Consider the following 22569-nt stretch of genomic DNA (forward strand, 5'->3'; position numbering starts at 1 on the left):
GTGCTATACTCTTAACACAAAAGATTTCACAACAGTTTTTGCTTCAATACACCAGATCAGCATTAAGATTGCTGATCAAATAAAGCTCTCTGGCAGCAGGGATGGGCTACTTAAAAATATTTCCAATGTAGAAGATTGAGACTAAAAAATATTATTAAATGATCAGTTATAGAAATTTTGGAAGAGAAACTACACAGATCCCGAATTCGTTGTCCTTAACACCCCAAGGCCAAACTATGTCAACAGCAGTTGAGCTGTGGTACCACCCTCACACCACCCTCTGCTTGGTCAGCAGCTTAACCTCCATCTCCCATTTACTCTTCTGTGGCATTGGCTCCTTGGTGGCAGGCCTCTGAGACAGCCACAGTGCTGTTAAATTTAAAGAGCTTCTGAAAAGAAGCCCCAGACACACATTCCTCTGCTGTTAAGGATAATACATTTCACAAACTGTTATTTTGTTTTAACCTTGACAGCAATGATGCCCAGCTGTACTTAAAGCCAAATATTCCTGATCACTAATAACAGTAGATTAGTTATTGGCTTGCTTTAAAAAGAATAAAAATACTTTTAGCATTACCAAACTCTTAAAAGGTGTCTGCCATCAGCAGATCCACTGATGGTGAAATGGCAATGTCAGCGAGATGTTCAGACCACAGTAACGATCTGAGCTTGCAGGTCCTGCAGCCAGCACTGGGCACATCAGCAGGTGTTCTAAATCTTCAGGGCTTCCCCCAGGCTGGATGGCTCCAAAGGCAGGGATCAACAAGAGCTGCGTGCTGAGCTTTCATGTGAGAGACTGAGGACGGTTTTCCAATCCAATACTGTAAGAAGTTGGAGGAACACAGAGAAGTAACTACTCAGGCAAATACCAGCAAAGACAGGGGAAACCTACGCTTAGATTCATTTTCTGGTTTAGTGAGGATTAATATTTGCTTTGGTGGAAAACATAAGGGTTAAAGACACTTAGAGGTATCATTTGTCTGTAAATAGCTCTCTTTAAGAAGATTACATTTTGTACTTTATTTTAAAATTTTAAGCATGTATTAGAATGTAAATGATAAACTAAACTAGATCCAGTAAAATTGTTGCTAAACAAGAAGATACACACTCAAATCTAATCAGTGTATGTTTACTATCTGTCTCATGTTGTATTTGGAAGAGCATTCACCATCACTATTAAGAAACAAACGAAAGTACAAACAAAACAATCATAAAACCTGCAAATATAACTGCAAATCCCAAAACCATTTCTACAACTTGTCAGGTGTGTCATTGCTAACTGTATCTCACAGCAGCACCATATCAAATCTTAGGAAGAGAAATGTTTCATGCATAGAAGCTTTTTGTTTTTTGATTAGAGAATAAAGCTCTGGATCATTATTACTTAAAGCTAAATTTTAAAAGTGTAAAATGGAATATTTTTGTAGTGCAAAATGGAATATTTTGCAGTCTTCTGTAATAGTTCTCCCATGCATTCATTTCTTGAATTTATAAAATTGCTGCCTAGATCATTTTCTCTGAAGTTTTCTCTTAAATGCTATGCACTCAGCATACACATTTAGGAGCTTCACAAGTTTCTAACTAAAACCTTCTGTCCATAATCCTGCCTACTGCACAGAAACAGCTACACAGCTAGTTCCTGCTGGGGGTGGCGGCTGGAAGAGGACAAAGAAATTCCGCTTGAAATTCTCCCAAATGTACTGTTGTGTGTGTTTTTGTTTTGTTTTGTTTTTTTAACCTTGAAAAAACAAATGAATGCATAAATAAACAAATAAATACTTAAATACTGGTTTCTAAATAACCGGTGAAAATATTGCAATTGAAATATTGGTTTATATTTTTATTCTGTGTCACTGGTTGTTAGAGGGAAGAACTGTCCCCCCATCCAATATTCAACAGATATAACAGTCAAAGTTAAGGACTACAGTGGTTAAGTTAAATGGGACGCATCACTTGGAAACACTATTAACAGCTATGGAAATCCTTGCAGATTCCAAACGAGGGCTGTGGCTTTCTCACAAGAAGTCCAGCATAAATTAACAGTTACATAGTTTTTTTCACTCCCATTTAACAGTCTTTAAAAATAAAGCCATTTTGTACCGTGTTTGGTGTCTCTGTGATGACGTTTAAAATGCACTTTGTAATTCCCAACTACTAGTTAGGATTCCCGCTACACTTCAAAGTAACTATTGGTTTTACATTTAAATAGTAGCAAAATGTGGAACAAATTAAGAAAAGGAAATGCAAAAATTAATTTAACTACAGTTTTGTTTTGCACGTAGGGAGGGCAGGAAACCTGAGGAAAAGGGACTTAGATATCTTCAGACTCTATTTATTATCTGGGTATTCACGAATGTGTGTTCTCTCCTCTCAGACACACCGCGAGCAATTTCCTTCACATTGTGTAGTCAAAAAGGGAACAACTGAAGAAGAATTTGAGGATTAATCAGTGTGTTAATTGAGGTTACCTAGATTGTGATAGATGGGGACAACATACTAAGCTAGTTACTATGGCAGCTGAACTCATCTGTTAAAACCAAAATTAATGGATAAACAAAATTAAGTTCACTTTCTCATTGATTTTTATCCAGCAGCACTGGACTACAAAAGAGCTATCAGGGAAAGCTATCCATTAGCTGTCAACTCAGAATGCCTTAAGAAGCAATTGCTAATCCTCCAGTGATGTCTCACTAAATCCTAATCTCTACAAATTGCTCTTAGAAGAAGCATTAAACTAGACATCAAACCAGGCCTTTAATGCTTCCTAAAGTTATTCAACCTGTAAGCCATTAGAGATCATACAAAGTGCTAAAACTTTTAAATCCGGTAAAAATACATAAATCAGATAGATAATGTCAACTGCACGTCTACAACTTCCTGTGTTTTATGTGCTGTGGAAAAAAATAAATAAATAAACAAACAGGAAAATGGACCATTCTAATACAAAAATCTTACGATTCATAAAATTTAAGAGACAACTCATGTTTCAATTTTACTTTGCAATATGATCTCACCTTATAAAAGTGTATAAAAATCATATTAAGTGGTGGAGAGGGATTTATTAAAATTTCAGTGCTCACATGATTTCAGATAAGCAGCATAATAGAAATACATTAATTTTCTCACCTTGTCAAAATCTTGGTTGTCTCACCTTGAATTATATGAGATGCAACTACTAAAACAGGTTTGGCTAAACCAGTATGGAGTTGGTATAAACTAATAAGATTCTAAGACTAAGCTAGCATTTTAGGAAAGGAGAAAACTGTGGTAGAGCTTGGGGTAAAAAAAAAAAAAAAAAAAAAAAAAAAAACACACCACTAATTTCATTAAGTGTAAGAACATGATTATCTCCCTCATATTTTTTAAAGGAAACAACTCTTTTTGTTTCCCAGTGCCATAGAAACGGTGTCATAATAGACATTAGAAAAAGTTTCTAAATTTTTCTGAAGTCAAAGTAAAAGTCTATTTCTTCCAAAATGGTGTTATTAATAATTCAATTACCTGGGCAGGTGGAAAATAAAGCCACTACAAATTTATTGATCAAAATCAAACTTAGTATCATGTCTAGGGAGTAAAGGCAAGCTAGTGCTATTTCCTAGGTTCTTTTCTTAGCATACTGAAACATTCACTTAAATCCTAATTTCTGTAAAAAGAAGCAAGAATATTTCAGAAGATGTGGAAAGCATCAAAAAGATGCTAAATGATAACAAGAAATGCTCTGGGAAATTTTAATGGTTCCTTGGGAAGCAGAAAAGAATCAAGAAGCCCAGACAATTTATTTTTAAGTGGAAAATGGATTCCTTTTAAAATTACGGAACAAATGTTTTTGAAGACATCTGACATTTCGAATACATGTCCCTTTCATCCAAATTTAATACTATGTTGGAATTTAATAGTACTAGATAATGGTCTAAAAGTCATTAACTGGATAACCACTAGAACCTATTTTTCTATTGGAGAAATTAGAGACAAGCCCACAAACACACATCTCCAAAGTACAACCAAGAGACGCTATATATAGTGTTGAGAAGAGGATAGGATGGATGATTTAGTCCGCTATCTCAGTGATGTATGTGGTCCTCAGATGACAAATTCAGCAGCTGTAAACCCAATACGTTATAACAGAAAGGAAGTGAAAAGTGGCAAACCATGGGAAGCCACATCAAGGCATCCTTGGCATCCTCTCCAATGAGGATGTTGTCTTCTGAATGAAGGAACCAACAAGGAACCAATCTTTCATCAAAGAGTTAGACTGCTCTGACTACTGTTCGTTCAATAAATCATTCACATGACTGGAATTACAGCTCTCAGATGGTCAGCCAGAGAGATGCAAAAAAACTCCAGAAGTAACCCCAGCCAAGAGCGAACTGCCAGACAACACAAAGGATAAGGACTTTCTTATTGGAAGGGCAGACTGCATGAATTCATGTACTTGAGCACTAAGGAGTGCTTAGGAAAATTCCGCGCTTATGCAGTATGTTCATACCAAGAATGCAATTTGAGGAATCACAAGATAGAATCTGCAAGATATAGATCTGTATTGCTTTAGGAAAGCATTCATTTCAGAGGGTAATTCTCAAATATTTTATCATCGTATGTAAAATAGGTTCTCAACATATAAAGATAATACAAAAAAAATATAGTTTTAAAGCAACGAGCACACAAAAACTCTGTCAGCCAGGAACCTGAACATTCTTGAAGCTGGAAATACTCTTCAAACTTTTCCTCATGCAATAAGGTGAGGAAAGACTCAGAGAAGAGTGGATGACTTGATAGCCTCCCATCTGATAGATGCAAGCAAATACAGAAAAATCTACTCCACTGTGGCCACTTGAAGTTCTCAGAATATAGTAAAGAGTGAAAAACATAAATATATTCTGATAGTCTATTATTTTATTATTTCCAGTAGCAAATCTTCAGCACCTTAAACAGCTGCTTCTTGGAACAGAAAGAAAAGAACATCAGGCAAGCAGTTTTGACTCTGTTCTCACAGAAAAAACAGCTGATTTTGAACATGAGGAAAATATGATGCAGCTCTGTTATGACAGAAAAGGAGGATGACAAGAAAGTCAACAGCCATTACAAATGATAGGTGAAACGATAGGTCAAAAGACTCGGAGTCTTGAAAAAACAAAAAGAAAGGAGAAATAAATGGAAAAGTCTGAGAATATAAAATATAAGAATTTCAAATGATGTTGCAAGCTAATCCATGAAAGTCTGAAATTCTCCCCTCTCCCTGAGGGGGAAGAACATAATAGGGGTAAACAGGAAGCCAAATGACAACACATTGTTTCAAAAATGAAATCTAGCCTGAACAAATTATTCAGGAAACCAGGAGAAATTTAAAAGCTATTAGCTAAAGGCAATAAATAAGGCATTTAAGTGTATTTCACAGGAAGCCTATGAAAGAATCAGATGTTCCACTAAAAGATCAGGCATCAATTATGGATACTGCAGATAAAATAAATGACTTCTGTGCATTGATCTTTACCACAGAACATGACAGAGAACCATCTCCTGCCTATGTTATATTTCTAGTAGGAATCACTTAAGGAGAAAACAAAGCACTTGCGTAAAAGAAGCATCAGGAAAAGGTTCTAAAAGATTATGTTTTAAAGCTCATTGTGAATTTCAGGGCATTTGCCAAAAAATAAAACAATCTATTAAACAAACAAACAACTAAAACAACAAAAACTGCACTGATAACCATCACACAAACAGATTAAGTATCAAACTGTATCTCCCACTCTCACAAAAAAAGTTGAGCTGAGATATTCTGACAAAAGCATGTTTTAAAGTCAGAAAATGACATCTCACTGAGAGTGAAACTTCACTGGAACAAATAATTGCTCCAAATATTTATCTCTCTAAAGACTTTCAGAAGATTTCTGTAGACTAGGAAAGGCCCATATCATTTTCAAAATTCAGCAAGCTTTGAATACAGAAGAGTAATTCACTGCTTGACTGTAAGCAAGTATCAAATTTATGTTTTGCAGTTGCCTGCACCAGTACTTTTGACTACTACAGCAAGCAGCAGAGAAATGGAAACTGGGTGGAAACAGATGGTACAGGGCAAGAAACAAGCAAGACACAATGCCATCATCAGATTTCCATAGTAAGACACTGAATTTAGAATTCTCTTCTTGTTAGGTGGAATTTTGAAAGGCAAGGCTGTCCTACAAGACGTTTACATCTTTTTGAAAACCAGTGTTTTCGAAGAAATAATACTAAAAGTAGAATAAGAACATTGTGAGCACCACTATAGTGAATAAGATCTTTTGGGGCACAATTTTCTGATCATTGAGATTCATGTTAACTTCTCAACAAGGTTTGGGGTCGGTGGATAGCATGCCCAGGTGATGATGATGACAATGAAATGTGCATTCAACTCAGAACACAGCAGTATCATGGATGATAAAATGGATTCAGCTGGCAAGGAACGTTTCTGTAGGGGAAATATCAGCTAAAATGGCCCATGATATACTGAACTCCTCCTCCTCCAGCTCATACTACTTCTTTCTCTTTGATAGTGCCACCCATCTAAGGAGAATCCCTGGGAGAAATAGTACAGAATCCTGTAGGGAACATGACAGGAATTGATCCCAAAGCTGACTCTGGGCACAGCACAACATCCTGCTGCAATTTCCTCCTTAGCTCTTCAATAATTCACCTACAGGCAGTGTTTCATCATAATAAATTAGGCCTATGAAAATGGATTCGAAATCTTCATGATGCATACATTTCCACTAGCTTTTCTCATCTCCTGAGCTTCTAATTCTGTCTTTCTCATTCACTCTGAGCACAAGACTTCTGCTCCTACCTCTGCTGTACAACACTGTCTCTCTGGGTATTTCTGGAAAAGCTTTACTAAGCAGCAACAATACAAGAATCAGCACAGAACACTGAAAACAGCATTTGCCATTTCCAGAAGACAGCTTCTGGTAGGCTTATTGTGTATCTATCTTCCAACTAAAACACCACTTGGGAACAACTATTACATGTCCCTATTTAGAAGATTCTGCAAAACTAATCAATGAAACTTCTACATAGTTATTAGACTATGATTTGATAAACAAATATATCAGAATCTATTAGACTCCATGCCTATTAGAAGATTGGGCCCAAAACAAGCAAACAAAAAATTGCAGTATCAAGTCTTCCTTTGATCGTATCTTGATTTCATGTTAAGACTCCAAATATACAGTGTGATTTTAGGTGTGTTTACAAAATCATCTAAAATCACACTTTCTGTGATGCATTTCACAGTGGCTATGTATACCAGTTACACAATCAATTGCTTGTCTCCATGGGAAGTCAGTCATTTGGTAAAGTTTCATTCAGTTTACAAAGAAAGACTTTGGAGAACTGTGTTTTTTTGTTGTTGTTTATTTTGTCTCTTTTTTTTTTTTTAATCTGAACTGTTTAATAACGAGTCTGAGGCCTCTATCTGTTTTAGTGTAAACTCTTGTTAAGCAATGACCTTGAAACCTTTTCAAGTTCAGTCTTCATGTAGCTGTTAGAACATGAAGCTGCAAAACTGTACAACTTGACTTTCTGAAGAACAGCCACTTTTCTAGATGAAGACTTCTGGAGATAAATTCTAACCACCCAAACCAACTGCATCAAGTTCACAAAGAAATGCTAGACACAAGCAGAACTGTCTAGGGTACCAAGAGCCTACCTACATGAGCCATTTGTTTCCTACTAGAGTAAATGTTAGGTCAAAACCGTCACTGACTTTGGAGCAAGGAGATCCTTGATTCTCCAGGATTAGTGCAATGGTTGCTTAAATTTTTAAATGCTGTCTTAGCTTACAAAATGGCCAAATATTACCTTACTTCAACAGTTTATCTCACAAACTTTATTTTTAATTTTCTGCATAGTCTTTCCTTTTAAGAGCAGAATTGCCATCCCTTATAAAAGACAACCATCATTAATACAGCTGTACTTGCAAACCCCCAATAAAACCTGGAAGCAATGCAACCACTTCAAATAGATGTCCACAAAAAAAAAAAACAGTTTCTCCTAATGCTTATCTGCCTACTAGCTGAGCACCCTGACACATTATCGCAACTGAAATAAGTGGACAGGGATGGACATACCACTAAGAAAACTTTTATGTTATTTTTAAAGCAAAACATCTGAAACTGCAAACTCTTTCTTAGTGTTTTGATGTTCATGCAATGAGATTATGATGTGAATGTTACAAATCAAGATTGACAGAAGCATTGAGATTCATGCAGAATACAAAAACCTTGCCAAAAACCCTTCCATACAGATACCAGCTCACTGTTCAGAAAAAATGGACATCCAAGTCTGGCACAGCTGTGCCAGACTGACAGCATCTGAATGTGCCCCTTATCCAGCCACATGCAGAGCTGCCACTGACTTCAGTCGTTACAAATGAAGATTTGTAGCCTTGAGCCATTATTATCAAAATTAACCCAGCTTTAGTACTACTTCATCACAGGCAGGATCAGACCTCATACAGGTTGGGGAAAATACATCCCACTGTAGGTGACGCACACCGTTTACTCTGGTCATAAATAGGACACTGAGCCCAATCTAGTTGTTAATAGGACAGAACCATTCATTTATTACTCCTCCTTGTTCTCAATTCATTTCATTATTGTATTTGCAACCCGAATACTCCCAGCTCTCCATTCCAAACAGCAGATTATGCCACTTAATGGCAATTAAATGTCCTAAAGGCATTAAAAAGGCTATTACCAAAACATATTTTCAAGCTCTGCCATAAATCGTTTCACATGGGCTTTGAAATTCGTACTGAATGAGCCGTCAATGGGAACAACTGTACTGGGGTCATATGTCGAGGTGCTAACGCAATATTACTCTTCAGTAATAAGCAATGATACTAAGACTTTCTCTGAACTAGTAAAACAATTGGAAAACACAAGAATTTTAAGATGACAAGCAGTCTCTTACATGCCTTTAACATCTTTTACTGATACGGACATCATTTTAAAACCCCAAAACTAACAGCAGGATAAATAAGCAAATAGGAAATCACTTATCAAGTTTTACACTTATTTATTTACACTTTAAAGGTAAGCATATCAGTGGAAGTTATGAAACATTTTCGATTAATTAAAATAAAACACATCTACAACCTTGCTTACGTTACTCATGCTATTAGAAGGAGGTTGAAAAAGGGGAAGGTGAAATCATTTATACCACATTACCAAAGAGACACCAAAAAAAGAATCTGCCAACTTTCTCCTATTAGTTGATCTACTTGAATACCTCTCCTATAAACACAATCTCACTCTCCACCCTGTATTACAGATCTCCTGTAATAAATACATTTATTATTGTTACAACAGATCTTTTTTCCTCAGAGATCAACATAGCTACCTTTAATAAAAGTCAGCTATAAGCAAATGCAGAAGAGACTAGGGTAAGCAAGTCACTCCTTTGTAACTGTTTATTTTAAACGTTAGCTAGTGCCCACTTATTCTCACTTATCTCATTGGGTTTGGATTTGGCTGAGGATCCCACCTACTCAGAGAGCACTTTGCCTCTATGTATAGAAGACTACACCATACTGAATATGTTTCTTCCTTTTGATGTGAGATATGGCAACAATAACACTTCAGTTCTAAAATATAGCAAGGCAGCAATATAAAACACAGTAGTTACTAAAATTCCTGGTGACAACTGGCTATAAAGTCAAGCTAAAAAGATTTAAATGGGTTGTCATAATGGCAGCTGCTGGCCTAATGAGTGCCCCAAATTCAAACCTGACTCATCTCACTGCAGGACAAAAAGGAAAGAATTCTTAACTAGAATAACTGGCTTGTTAGGGTGTCCTGAGCACAACCCTGTCCTGCTTTAAGATACACCCTTGCTATTCAGACACATATCTTGGCTATATTTGGAGAGACACTTTCAAATCACCTAAAAAATAAAAGCTTCCATCCCTTCCCTTGCAATACCGAAGTCTGACAGATTTCACTATTAGACAATTACTGAAAATGATCATACACAATCAATGGCACAATTGATGATATCCAAATATATTCCAAAAATTAAATTAATTGCATTTCCTTATAATTTTTCAAACATTCATTATAACACACCTCTCACTTTTCACCTTCTTCATCATATCTTTATTTCACAAATAAGAAAACCTGATCTTGAGGAAAAGAAGGCTCTAGGTCTGCTAACTTCCAGTAACCAATTATTATCTGTTACCATCACTGAGGCTTGAAAAACTTTTGGGGATGACTTACAGACTAATAAGCAAGCTGAAATTGTGAAAATGAAGTAATTCTGTAGCGGTTGTCTATTATAACAGCACTACGCCATTGAAGTCTGATTTTCTGGTAGAAGTAGGAAAACTTTCTTCAAAGTCAAGGTAATTTCGGTTGTAACAACAAAGGACAGAGCTTCAAAGACAATAGTGCATCACAATTTATTCAAGCTTTAGCACTGTCTTTATACAAAGTACCTCCATTTATGCACTATGTGATGTGCTTTCTCAATACCCAGTGGGAAAAGTTATTTTGTTCTGTAATGTAGGAAATTATTATACAAGTAGCTAACAAAGACATGAAACAAAGCTGAATCTCAGGAATTATGTGGCAGGGTTTTTTTGTTTGGTTGGTTTTTAAACATCAATTTATCTTCTATAACTACTACCGAAATTCCATATCACATGTATTTAATCTAATACCCTGCTATTTACTTTATTTATCCCTTTGATTATCCCCAGCTTTGTTTATGCAGAACTGGACTCAACGTCAAAGTTTTTAATTACCTCTTTGCCAATGTGGAGATTGACCAAAAACTTGTGCTAATTAGGAGATCTTCATTATGTTCTGGACTCTACATTCTTTAAGCAGCTTTGGTTCTTGGTGTACATGTAAAGCATTCAGTCCAGTACCTGCCTGTGGTCTAGCCTGCCTCTTCCTATGATTCTTAAGAAACTGCAAGAACAGCCCACAGATCCCACTGAATACTCCATTACATGAGAGACCAGATCCACAAATCCTAATTCATACTCTGCATTTTAATCTCCTATGCAGTCTTCAAAGCCACAGCCAGTGACATAAAAAGTTGTGGAATGTATTTCTGCAGAATCAGATCACATTTAGAACAGCCTTCTTACAGCTTTTCTCTCTTTAAAATCTGTGTGTCCCAGCTAGTTATTGAGTTATGATGGTTACTATATTTCACTACACAAAATATACTATATTTATAGTATATTTGTACTATATTTAACCAGTATCTACTAAGGAGAAAGGCCAAGAGTCTATGCTGTCACATAGATTGAATCAATAAACAGGATTACAAACTTGAGAAAACATTAAGAGAGTATTAGAATGTTATTATGGGATGGTTGAAAAATAATCTCTAATCAAATAATTCAAACGTAATGTATTTAATTAATTAGATATAATCTTATGGTGTCTCCTTTGTGTGATTGTCATTTTTAAAAAAAAAAGCTCCCTAGTACACCCACACTGCTTTTAAAATGACAAAATTCTCACAGTATGCAAAACTAAAACATTTCAGAAGATTGATTATTCTTCTCATCACCTCAGATACTTCATCCTCACTGCAGGACTACCCACAATAACCTCTTCACCATAAGGACTTTTAGCTTGGGCCTGTCCAATACACTTCATATTCTGCAGGTACATCACTCCCCAGCCAGGATCATTGTTAAAATAACTAAAATACATTTATTCCTGATGGTCAAAATAGAATACATAACTGTCCATGCTGCCAAAACATGCACCGTAAGCAAACAAGGAGTGAGGAGCCTTTACTCAGCAGCTCCTCAAATTGTGTTTGTTCACATTTACAGAAGCACCTTACAGCACTGAAGGTGAGGCTGGCTACAAATCCCCTACATCTGCCAAGGTAATGGATGATAGCTTTCCAAATGTAAGTAAACACAAGGTTTAATCAAGCCTCGCAGCGCACCCTGTTACAGAAATTCAGTAGATGAAGCAAACTCTTCAATCTCCTATAAAAATTACAATAATCTCTTCTTACTTCCTCTCTTAACCATATCACACACTAAAATTTCAGCTTTGTATGTTCAGATTAAAACCAGCCATCCAAGAACTAAAACCTGTATGAATTCCCTCTTGCAGGCATATATTTCTAGAACCAATTTAAAATATTAAGTTACTATTCTTGCTTTTCATTTAGGACTAAGTAAGCCTCTGTAATGAATGTGCAGCAGATATGAAAGGGTATTAGAAACATTTCTTTTCCTCTGTGCTTTTGCAGAGAACAAGACAGGACAGTTAATGCTGGCAGAGGCAAGGCAAAGGCTATGCCTTCTCAGCCCAGGCTGTGTGGAAGGGGAGCTTCTGGAGCAGAAGCAAGGACAGGCACAGCCCACCCACCTCCACTGCCCACCCGCCGCCCTTCATCTAAGGGAAGGCGACAGCAAATTGCCAAGTGGCAAACATTCACCTTCCCCAGCGCAAAGATACCTCAATGAGCCCTCAGTCTGTAAGCCCCATGACTCTAAAGGTATCCTCTATGCTGCATTTTCTGGGTTGTTTTTATCATCTTCATGCATGTCAAGGTCATCAGCTTCACAGCTCCGGAGGTAATTAGTTGAGGCAAAGGTGCAACCTCCTGCCAGAGCAGCCTTGGTGGGAAAAAAGCCTTTGTGCACAATGCAAACCTGATATGTAAGTACATAATCTCAGTTTAAGAGCAAAGACTGAATCATTTCTACGTTGCTTTAAGATAATTTAAAAGCATGTATTATAACCTCAGAAACAGCATTCACACTGAGTAACTTTACCTGTTAAAAGATTTACAAATACTAAATTTACAAATAGTTTTCATATGCAACCTGAATTTTTCTAACTCCAATATTTTTGATTGATGAAAATTAACTGTAACTAACTTTATTACATTGAGATAGTCTTACTGTATGTTTCAGTGAGTCAGTTGTTTATTTATATGTTTTGTTAACAGAAAATTTACAAAATTTTTAAAAAGACTGAAGTCTAAAAGCAGAAGAAACCCCAACTACTTAAGGAAAAGGCTTTGCTGCATGTATTTATATGTGACTTCTTGGCTTTTTAGTGGAAAAAAAAATATAATAAAAATTGAGAGGATTGAACTTCAACACTGTGACCCTTACGTAGCTGGGTCAGATTGGAGGCTAAAGACTAATGCGGTTTAGCTATTTATGAAATAATTATAGAAGTACCTCTACCCTCCTAAATCAGGAGCACTGACATTCAGCAGACTAATCTCCTCAGTGAAGTTCCTGAACCTGCTGCCCACTGAACCCTGGCACTGCAAATTTTTCATCTTTGATACAGTTAAAAGGCAGGAAAATGATTGTAACATTTCAGTGCAGCGTGTCTCTAAGTTTCAAACAAAAACCCTGTTTCTCTTTGGCAAATTCACTGACAGATTGAACAAGAAAATTATTTTCCTCTCCACACACCACTGCTCTTAAAAAAACAACAACAAAGCACAGCTCTTTGTTAAACAATTGATAGATTGTTTTTAGGAAGAATTACACAACCAATTCTCAAGTCAGAACTTCTGGAATAGCTTGACACTACTTCAGTGATACCCCTCTCCCCACTTGCACTGTAATTCACAGGGGGAAAGGAAACAAAGATTCCCTATGTCTTTTTTTTTAAAATATATTTACCAGTATTGCTCAACCACTGAGAAGGTTAGAGAGCTACAGCTGTCAACCACTTGGAGCACTCTACTGAAAATGCTATTTTATTGTGCATGGAGATGGGAGACACAAGTAACATATTAGCATTGCACAGTGCAGTATAATTTAACATGCTTTATACAAGTTGATTGTTTTTGTTAAAATCTTGTTTACATTTAGAAGCAGCATTGCAGGCTAGATTACACGTTTTCTGCATCACACGTTAGAAAGAAACCCTTGTCAGTGCAGTAAAAAGAGACCACCACAGATATTCCAAGATAATAACCTCATCTTATCTCAAATGCTCCCTTTGTAAGTTCTGACATCAATGAGAATAATCAAATCTGTAAAAGAAGCACTTTGTTATTAATACTAATTTAATGGTTTGCTGTTATGCAGAGCTATAGCCCCTCTAGCTGGTAACAACCAGCAATCTAGGCTCAGCTCCTATTGAATTTGAATCTTGAACTTTAACAGTAATGATGCTGTGAAATGAAAAAATGTGAAAATAATGTTATTGTTTTTAAAAATCCTTATATCTTAAAATACAACTGAGCATCTCTAATGTTTCAGAAAACATTTTATATCTACATGCTTTAGAAAAAAAAGTGTTGGCATATTTGTAGCTGAAGAAGTAATACAGAGAAAAACAACAATAAAAAACGGAAGTATTATTCTCCAGAATAATACAAAAATATATAAAATTCAGAGAAGGAAATCCTTTAGAAGTTAGATGCAAAAAATCCACGACCAACATGTCTCCTGACAGTCTCCAGCTAACCAACCACAATCCCCCAGAACACAAAGATTTTACTACAGAACATATTTCAGGCAAAAATACACAGCATAATGGTGCATTTCTCATGGTAGTACTAAACACACACACACACAAAGCAAAAAAGAAAACACATCAATGGAAGTTCAACTCTAATAGGCACATTTAAATAATGCTGACAACCTTTAAAAAGCGGCACTTTCAAGCTGATGTACTTTTAGTTAAACAGGCACAGTTTGTAAGCACTGACACTGCAATCTAAGACACAGTAACAGATTTAATCACACAGATGTTCACATAAATTGACCCTGATTCTGCACATGCATAAGTCTACAAAAGGCATCACCTTGCACGCCCTCAATTGGGCCTCCATGTTTGCAAAACTGGGCCATATAGCAATCTCATTATAAAAAATAAAGACTGAGCTACTTAATGCAGCATAACTTCTACACAGAGCATTACCAATATACATTTTCCTCAGTTCTTTGCTAGCAAAGTTACAGAATGCCTCAGTGAAAGGTCTTTGCTAAATATCAATTCAGTTTTCTACAAAGAGCACCTACCATATTGCCAACATAAGTGCATTACTTATGTGCATCTTCCATGAGAATGTAAAACACAAGCTGGGGATGGGGTTAGGATGGGACGCAGCCATCAATGTCTTGGAATTGCTAAGGGATTAATTCTAATTTAGAAAGGAAAAGCCAAACCATAGGTCAAAAAAGGAGCAAACAAAAAGGAGATGTTACAGCAAAAAGAGGAGATTGTGCAAGTTGCTGGGCCCTTTTTTTTTTTTTTTTTCCCTCCCAGGGACTATAACAGGAATTTCTTGTCGTATGTCAGACCAAAGTTTCACCTCATCTTCTTTCCCAGTGATGCTCTCATTCAAAGCTACTGCAGCAAGATTTGAATGGTGAGCCTCTTCCATTCTACTTAAGCTTTCCCTTTAGTTCCTGCAAAAATGCAAAATTCAACTTACTCTTAAGAAAAAACATAAATGAGTTTGGACTTAAAAAGCTCTGTTCTGATCTGTTCTAATCTGTTGTTAAACCAATTATTTTTGAAGCTGAATAGTCTCCTGCAGTCAGCAATCAGTCATCACACCTCCAGCATGAAAGTCATAAAATCCTCCTGTTTACATGCTGCAAGAGAAACACAGCTTTGGAAATGCAGAATACTACACTGGAGGACAGAATACTTGGAGGAGTCAGAAAGGATGGAATACTGGAAATTTTGTAGTAGGTTTTACTCATCTATATTTTTAAATATTACCTAAGTACATGTACCTTTGGAGTCAAAAAGATATTGATAGAGTTCCAGAAACAAGCATCTAAACATTTAGCAATAAGCATTTTGTAAATGTATTTTCCCTGATATGACCAAATTTCACCTGGAGCAGTTGATCTAACTGATTCTTTTTACCTTTTGAAAGGAAAGTGAAATTTCTAAATGCAGTCTATTTTAATTTTCCTTATGGCCACTTGATTCACTTTTCCCTTCTTGAACGTATTTTACCCAAGGGGCTGCAGAAACCTGAAGAAAAAGTAAAAAAAAAACTCAGAAATGTTTGCCCACCTACCTGTGCTTCCTTCCCCTGCCTCTTACCTAGAGCTCCATTTCAATGCTTGTTTGCTTTTTTGCTCTGGTCAGAAGCGTCCTGCTTGGCAAGCCTGTCTGATCCACCCTCGCAGGCAGCCACTTTCCTCCACTAAGGATGTACTTTACCCAGTGGAGTGGCTTGAGAGTAGGTATGAAGGGAAAGGGAGAAGTATGAAAGCAGGTTTAAGAGATGTCCACCTTGGAAATTAGTTCTGAGTGATGAGAAAGCACAGTCATGATTGTGATCCGGAGCACAGCCTCCTTGTTAGAGGACGCTTCTAACCCTCGCCATATTGATCCAACAGCTAAGTCCTTTGGAGTAAGAAATTATCTCCATAGCCCAAAGTATCCTGTTGCATTTTGTCCACTCTTGTAAGGAAGAAAACATACCTGTGCTTAATAATAACAGTGACAACAAATCCCTCCCAGACAGCAGAACCTGAAAGAGACTTTCAAGTGAAAAAGATGCACCTGAATTTGGCTTTCAGTCCACTTAGCTACCATGAAGCCTCCTAAGATTACCAAACACACTTCGACTTCAGTGCAGTTTCTTCACTGATGCACACTGCAAGGCCAAGCACCACAACCAAAGCAGAGACCAAGCCAGCAGTCACTACGGTCCATGAGGTCCAGATCCTCCTTAAATGCAGGGAATGAGCAAATGTACAAATGCTTGCCTGTATTCCCTGCATGCCTGCAGTGAAGATGGAGTATTGCAAACTTGTTCAAGCCACAACAAAGAATCCAAAAAAGAAATCACCAGCCTCAGAGACGTACAGAACACTCTGGTTTGGGTTTATTTATTTATCTTTGTGACCAGGTCATCCCCCATGAATTTACTAGGCACATTTTCTTGTGCTGTTTGCAAACAAATCATGGGAGAAATCATCAAAATCAAACAACGGTATGCTTTAGATGCTTCCTGAAAGCCACATGAGCTCTAGATTTTAAAGATAAAGTCAGAGCCAAATCCATACCAATCCTTGCATTTGCTGGGTTTTGCAGGAGGTTTCAAAGCAATGAGTCAGTTGATAAATGTACTGCAACACTAGACACAATACTGTAGATAGAGACAGGTCTTCTGCTTTAATTTTTAATTTCCATTTTCTGTGGGTTTAGACAAACCACTGACATTACTTTAGCATAATACTTTGCAATGAATCAATAGTTTAATTTAATAATGGTATTCTGTTGTCAACATATAATATATCACATAATGTTCTTCTATAGATGCTAAAAAAATATGCCAAATAAAATGCAAGGCTTTGCTTTTACCAGTGATCACAGCTTAAATCAATGTAATGAGAATCCTTACAGCCCCCAAAAGATTTTTCTTCAGGCTTAAAAGGCACCATGGAGTAATTTCAGCCATATTCCTTCCTCTTATCATACCAGTGCTGTGAAAGCTCTCCTAGGTCACGCTATTCCAACAAATATTTCAACAAAAGGGAAATACATCCAAACTGAATCAATGCACACTTCTGTGAGTGTAACTTTTACTGAAACATTCCACTTCCTTACGAGCTCAGTGATAATTATGCTAGTTCCTAACTATAAAGGGCATTATAAACAAAAAACGAAATTAAGCCCAATATCATTCCCCTTAATTGAACAGATGAAGCAAGTTATAGCCATAAAATAGGAAAAATAAAATTACAATTACTTCCACTTCAGTGGTATGACTACAATTCTCTATTATTTTTTATCTTGGCAGTACTGCTGACAAGTATTTAAGATGGGAAACACAAACCACGTCTGTGGTACGTTGACTCACGGTAATGTGAACAGAAAGCAAGTGGGAACGAGGACGAGAAGCAAATGCTTTTAGAATTCCCAGTTGTTCAATATTTTTTTTTTGGTTCCACAGCTTTTGATGCATCACAGATTGATAAATAACTGACATATTAATCTTAGTCAACGTTAGAGGCACGTGCTTTACAGTCACGTGTGCTCTCCTCGATTCCAATGACAGCTCACAATCAGAACGCGAAGCGTTCGCAGAGACATGTCACTTGTTGGCAGAATGCTTCAGAGCTCTGGGAAGAGTAGGTCTGGTTTTACTACGGCTTGGCACCTCCCACTACACCCTCCAGTTGGTGAAAACCCCGCAGTTCCATCTAAGTGTCATCCTTAATGTGAAAAAGATATTTGAGTCAGTGCAAAATAAAACAGCTTTTACCAAAATGTCAGCGCTGGTAGCAGTTCAGCTGCCAGATGCTCGTTACTTGAACCCATGCCGTGCATAACAAACAGACAGAGATATGACTAGGATAAATGACTGGACCAGAAAATCTTTAGCAGGAAATCAAAGTATACCCAGGCAGCAGCCCAGACTCAAAAGGAAGGTCGCAATTGGACTTCACCAGATGTATTGATTAAGAGGTCTCTAACATCTCTTTCCCTGGTTACTGTGCATTAGTTGAGCCCCACCTGCCCGACCTCAGTTCTCTGCATTAGCCTTTGGTCATATGAACACAACAGAAACCACGGCGCTATTTCATAGCTGAATTCACACCGGAATTCTTATAAGTATGGTATCTCAATTTAAAGATAATAACATTACTGAAGAGCCCAGAACACCATGAAAAATGCATATTGGAAAAATCAGGGCATGACTCTTTAGAAATGAAATCAATGGCTTAATAAAAATAAAACCTCGCCAGTCTGTTTCAGTCAGTTGGCTGATTCTTCCAATCTACAAGCCGGGCTGCCCTTCCAAATCAATGATTGATTGTCATGTTGAACGCTGGGTAGAGAGGTTGGTGCTGAAAAGCCACAGTCTGTGTCTGATCATGAGAAACACATGCAGGCACAAGGCACAGAGCGAGATCTGATGAGTAAGTGGCTTTTGCTTAGTCAGAACCTGAAGGATCTTCATCAAGAACTTGCAAAACAGCTAACACATAGCTTGACTTTGAGTGAAACACAACCAAGAATTATTGTCATTATGCACACCCACAAAAAAGTGAGAGATTTCACAACATCTCCTCAGATGAATACACACACAGAGAAAAGGCTTTACCAACATCTACTTCAGGTGGGCAATCATCTGGCTTTCTGAAGACAGAACTCCTGATTTGCATCCCATTTTCCTAAGCCACATTTTGAGCCCATTTTTACATTTTAAAACAATCAAATAAACTGCAACATGAAGCAATATAAACAACGACAGCTGCTTCTTTTCTTAAAAGCTGTGAAAGGCTAAATAACCTACAACCCCTGCCTACATATGTGCCTTGCCAAGCCAGAGGATTACACAAGGCTGTGCTCTGTTTTGAAAGCTGGGGCATCAGATTTGTCGTGTCAGATTTGTATTCACACGATACAACAGGATCCATGACTTTCATTTCAATAGCAGCTGGAGCAATGGGCACAGAAGGATCATGCAGCTAGCCCTGGAAAAACGAGGATGTGTTTGTTTCAAAATAATTTCCTTTCTTCCTAAGAGCTGCTATTCACCACAATCAAAGTTAAGAGGCAGATGCAGATATCTGCTGTAGGGTCACACCATGTCAGCAGTTGCTGGCAGAAAGGCTACATTTCTTCTCCCTCTCCCCTCCAGTGGATACTGCAGCCTCAGAGAATTCTACACATATCCTCAGAGATGCTTATGTGTACCAGCAAAGTACAGCTGTAGGCTTTACAAAAATTTCCACATGCCCTACAAATTCAAATCCTGTTTTATGCAATCTATTTAATCTTCCATTAATGATAATCTCTGCTATCAATGTGCCCAAACAGGGTCAATTTCTGCTGGATTTGCACTTCTTGCATTTCATCCTATAACCCAGCTGTACTTAATGAGGGGAAACACCCTGCTGTAAAAGGTATTAGCAGTCTCCCTAAAACAAATAATAGTTACAAGACTGCGTAACTGCCAGGAACGTTGCAAGATCATGGGCTTTTTTCTTCCTTTGTGTGCCTTGTGTGGAAGAGAGTCCTGCCAGCCGACCATTATTTATTAACCAGGATTTTATTGCCTTCTATACCTTGTAAAGAGACAGCATAGAGGGGTGGAAGTTGCAGCGGATTTCTTTTACATACCCAAAAAGATAGAAAGGGGAGAAAGGAAAAGATTGCAAGGGAGCGTTTAGACCCTGATAAATCCCACCCAGCAAGCCCCAGCAGCATTTCAGATGCACACATGTCACTGCAGTTAGCAACACTGTGTAAGATACCTGCTTCACATAAAGCTTGCGAGCAGAGACACAGGCTGAAAATTACGCTCCCTTTGCGCGTGTTTTAAAACAGGGTTCTGTGCAGCTCCATATACCTAGCATGGAACAGCTAGAGCTCAGATCCATGAGAGATTTTCCTGCTGGTAGCATCCAACTTCCCTGGGCTGCAGCTACAGAGCAAACCGGCTCAGACACACCTGTAAGGGATGGCTCCTTCTCAATTGCCATAGCAGACACTGGGGAAGCAAGTTACTGCCTTGTTTGCTGTTCTGATTTAGTGGTAGTTTTATTCGTAATCGTTCCCAGCCATCCGCCACCTGCACACCCACCCACACACACATACACGTCCAATTTGCTGTTCTTCCTATTTTGTCAATTCACAAGATCAGTTCACCGTGCATATACTCTCTGTCCTGGGGTTCATCAGCAAATAGATTTAACAGACAAAATAAAGTTTAAAGGACAAGCTGACAAAATCGTCCAATGGAAAAACCATACATTAACATGCAGAAGGGGAGCCATCGGCAGTAAAAGCAATCCAGAGGGTAGCATTCAGTTGAATTGATGCTCCTAGCAGAAGCGACTAAGAGTTAATGGAGGACACAGGCTCTTCATTTCCTATGCTGCATCCAAGAAAACGCAGAAGACTATAATACAGTGTAATTGAGCATCTTACTAAACAGCACCGCACACAAGTTCTTTCGGCATGGATTGCATTCGTCCTAGATAACCTTTACGAGAAGTGGGAAGTTGATGTGCCCAACCCAAATGAATTCCCAGATTTAACCCAAATCCTTTGCTTTGCACCTTGCAGTAGGAAGAGTCAGGCACCAGACATTAATCGGGGAGCTAGCCCCCTCCTCTGCTTAAAAGAAATAGTCAGCTACGGGCTGAGGCTGCGGACGGCACGGTACAGACAGGAGCCTCTGCATGTTCGGGGGTGTCCGGGTGCCCCGGTGCCCCCCTCCGGGGGAGCTAGCGGGGGCCCCTTCCAGCAGCCGGCCGCTGGGATGCACGGAGGGAGCGAGCATCCTTCCTGGGCCAAAGGCTTGCTTTTTCTAGGGAGGTGACCGTGCGGAAAGCAGAAGAAAACTCCCTCCCCGCCAGCCCTAGCTCCCGAGGAGCAACCTGCCCCTTGCCGGGAGCCGACGCCCGGCAGCTCCCCCGTGCTCTCCGCATCTCCCGGGTGCCGTCCTCAGCCCGGCCCGGCGGCGGAGGCTTCCCCGCAAACCGCACCGAGATGGGGCACCGCAAATGGCCGCTCCACCTCGACACCCACCACGCGAGTGGGGAACCTGCCGGGGGGGGCTCTGAGGGGGAGGGAGAGAAGGGGCGCAAAGTTGGCGGCCCCCCGTGGGGCAGCCCCGAGGGCAGGGGCCGGCTGGCTGTACTTACGGGTTTTGGGAGTCGTGCTGGCCTCCGGCGTGGTGGTGGTAGACTCCTGGAAGGGAGACAGGGTCCAGGACGGCGCCGAGTCGTGGACGTAGATCTTGTAGGAGGAGGTAGCGTGTGCCGCAGTGGGCCAGGCGGGCAGCGGCGGGCTGCTGGGGGCGGCGGGCGGCGGCCGGGCACTGCGGCCGGGACCAGGACCGGGACCAGGGCCGGGGGGGCCGCTGGCCGGGGGCGCGGTGTGGGGCGCGGCGGGGTGCCGGGCCGCCGTGGGCCTCGGGGCGCCCCGAGCCGGGCCGCGGGTGCCGGGGGGCCGCGGGGGGGCCCGGCTCATGGTGGTGAGGCGGGGGCTGACACGGCTGGGCGGCCGCGGCGTGGCGGCAGCGGTGGTCTCCGCGCCGCGGGGGGGGGCGGTGGGCTTGGAGAGGAAGAAGGGGTCCTGCCCCACGCCCTTGGCGTCCATCAGCTCGGTGGGCACGTACTCCTTGACGGAGCCCACCACGATCCACTTGAGCAGCATAAGGCTGAGCCCCAGCCCGATGAAGCCGATGAAGAGGGGCACGACGCACAGCCACGTCTGCTGCCGGTTCCAGACGATGCAGTCGCTGCAGCGCAGCTCCCGCGGCGGTCCCCCGGCCCCATCCCCGCCCGGGCCCCCCGCCGCCGCCGCCTCCGCCGCCCCGGGCGCCGCGGCGCCGGCAGCCCCCTCGCTCATCCTAGGGGCCGTCCGCAGCGCGGCCCCGGGACATCAGCGCGCCGCGGCTGCCGGCGGCATGCGGCGGAGGTGGGCGGAGGGGCGCGGAGGGAGCGCCCCGCTCAGTGCCGCCGGCAGCCCGGCATGGCGAGCCCCGCAGCGCCCCGCGCAGCCTCCCGCGGCCGCGGAGTCAGCGGGACGGCCGCGCCATCCGCCGGGCGCCCGGCTCCTCGCCTCTCGGCTCTCCTTCTTCTGATTC

General features: G+C 40.1%; 1 protein-coding gene across 1 annotated transcript in view; it reads right to left on the bottom strand.

Annotated features, from left to right (window-relative positions):
* The window catches only part of NRG3 (neuregulin 3), a 401196-nt gene extending 378865 nt beyond the window's left edge, over positions 1-22331 (bottom strand). Inside the window, exon 1 of the mRNA XM_035539071.1 lies at positions 21623-22331. Coding sequence (XP_035394964.1) covers positions 21623-22331 — 709 coding nt within the window. The remainder of the gene's footprint in view (positions 1-21622) is intronic.
* Positions 22332-22569: the final 238 nt, after the last annotated feature.

The sequence above is a fragment of the Cygnus atratus genome, chromosome 7, assembly GCF_013377495.2.
Source record: "Cygnus atratus isolate AKBS03 ecotype Queensland, Australia chromosome 7, CAtr_DNAZoo_HiC_assembly, whole genome shotgun sequence".
NCBI classification, from domain to species: domain Eukaryota; kingdom Metazoa; phylum Chordata; class Aves; order Anseriformes; family Anatidae; genus Cygnus; species Cygnus atratus.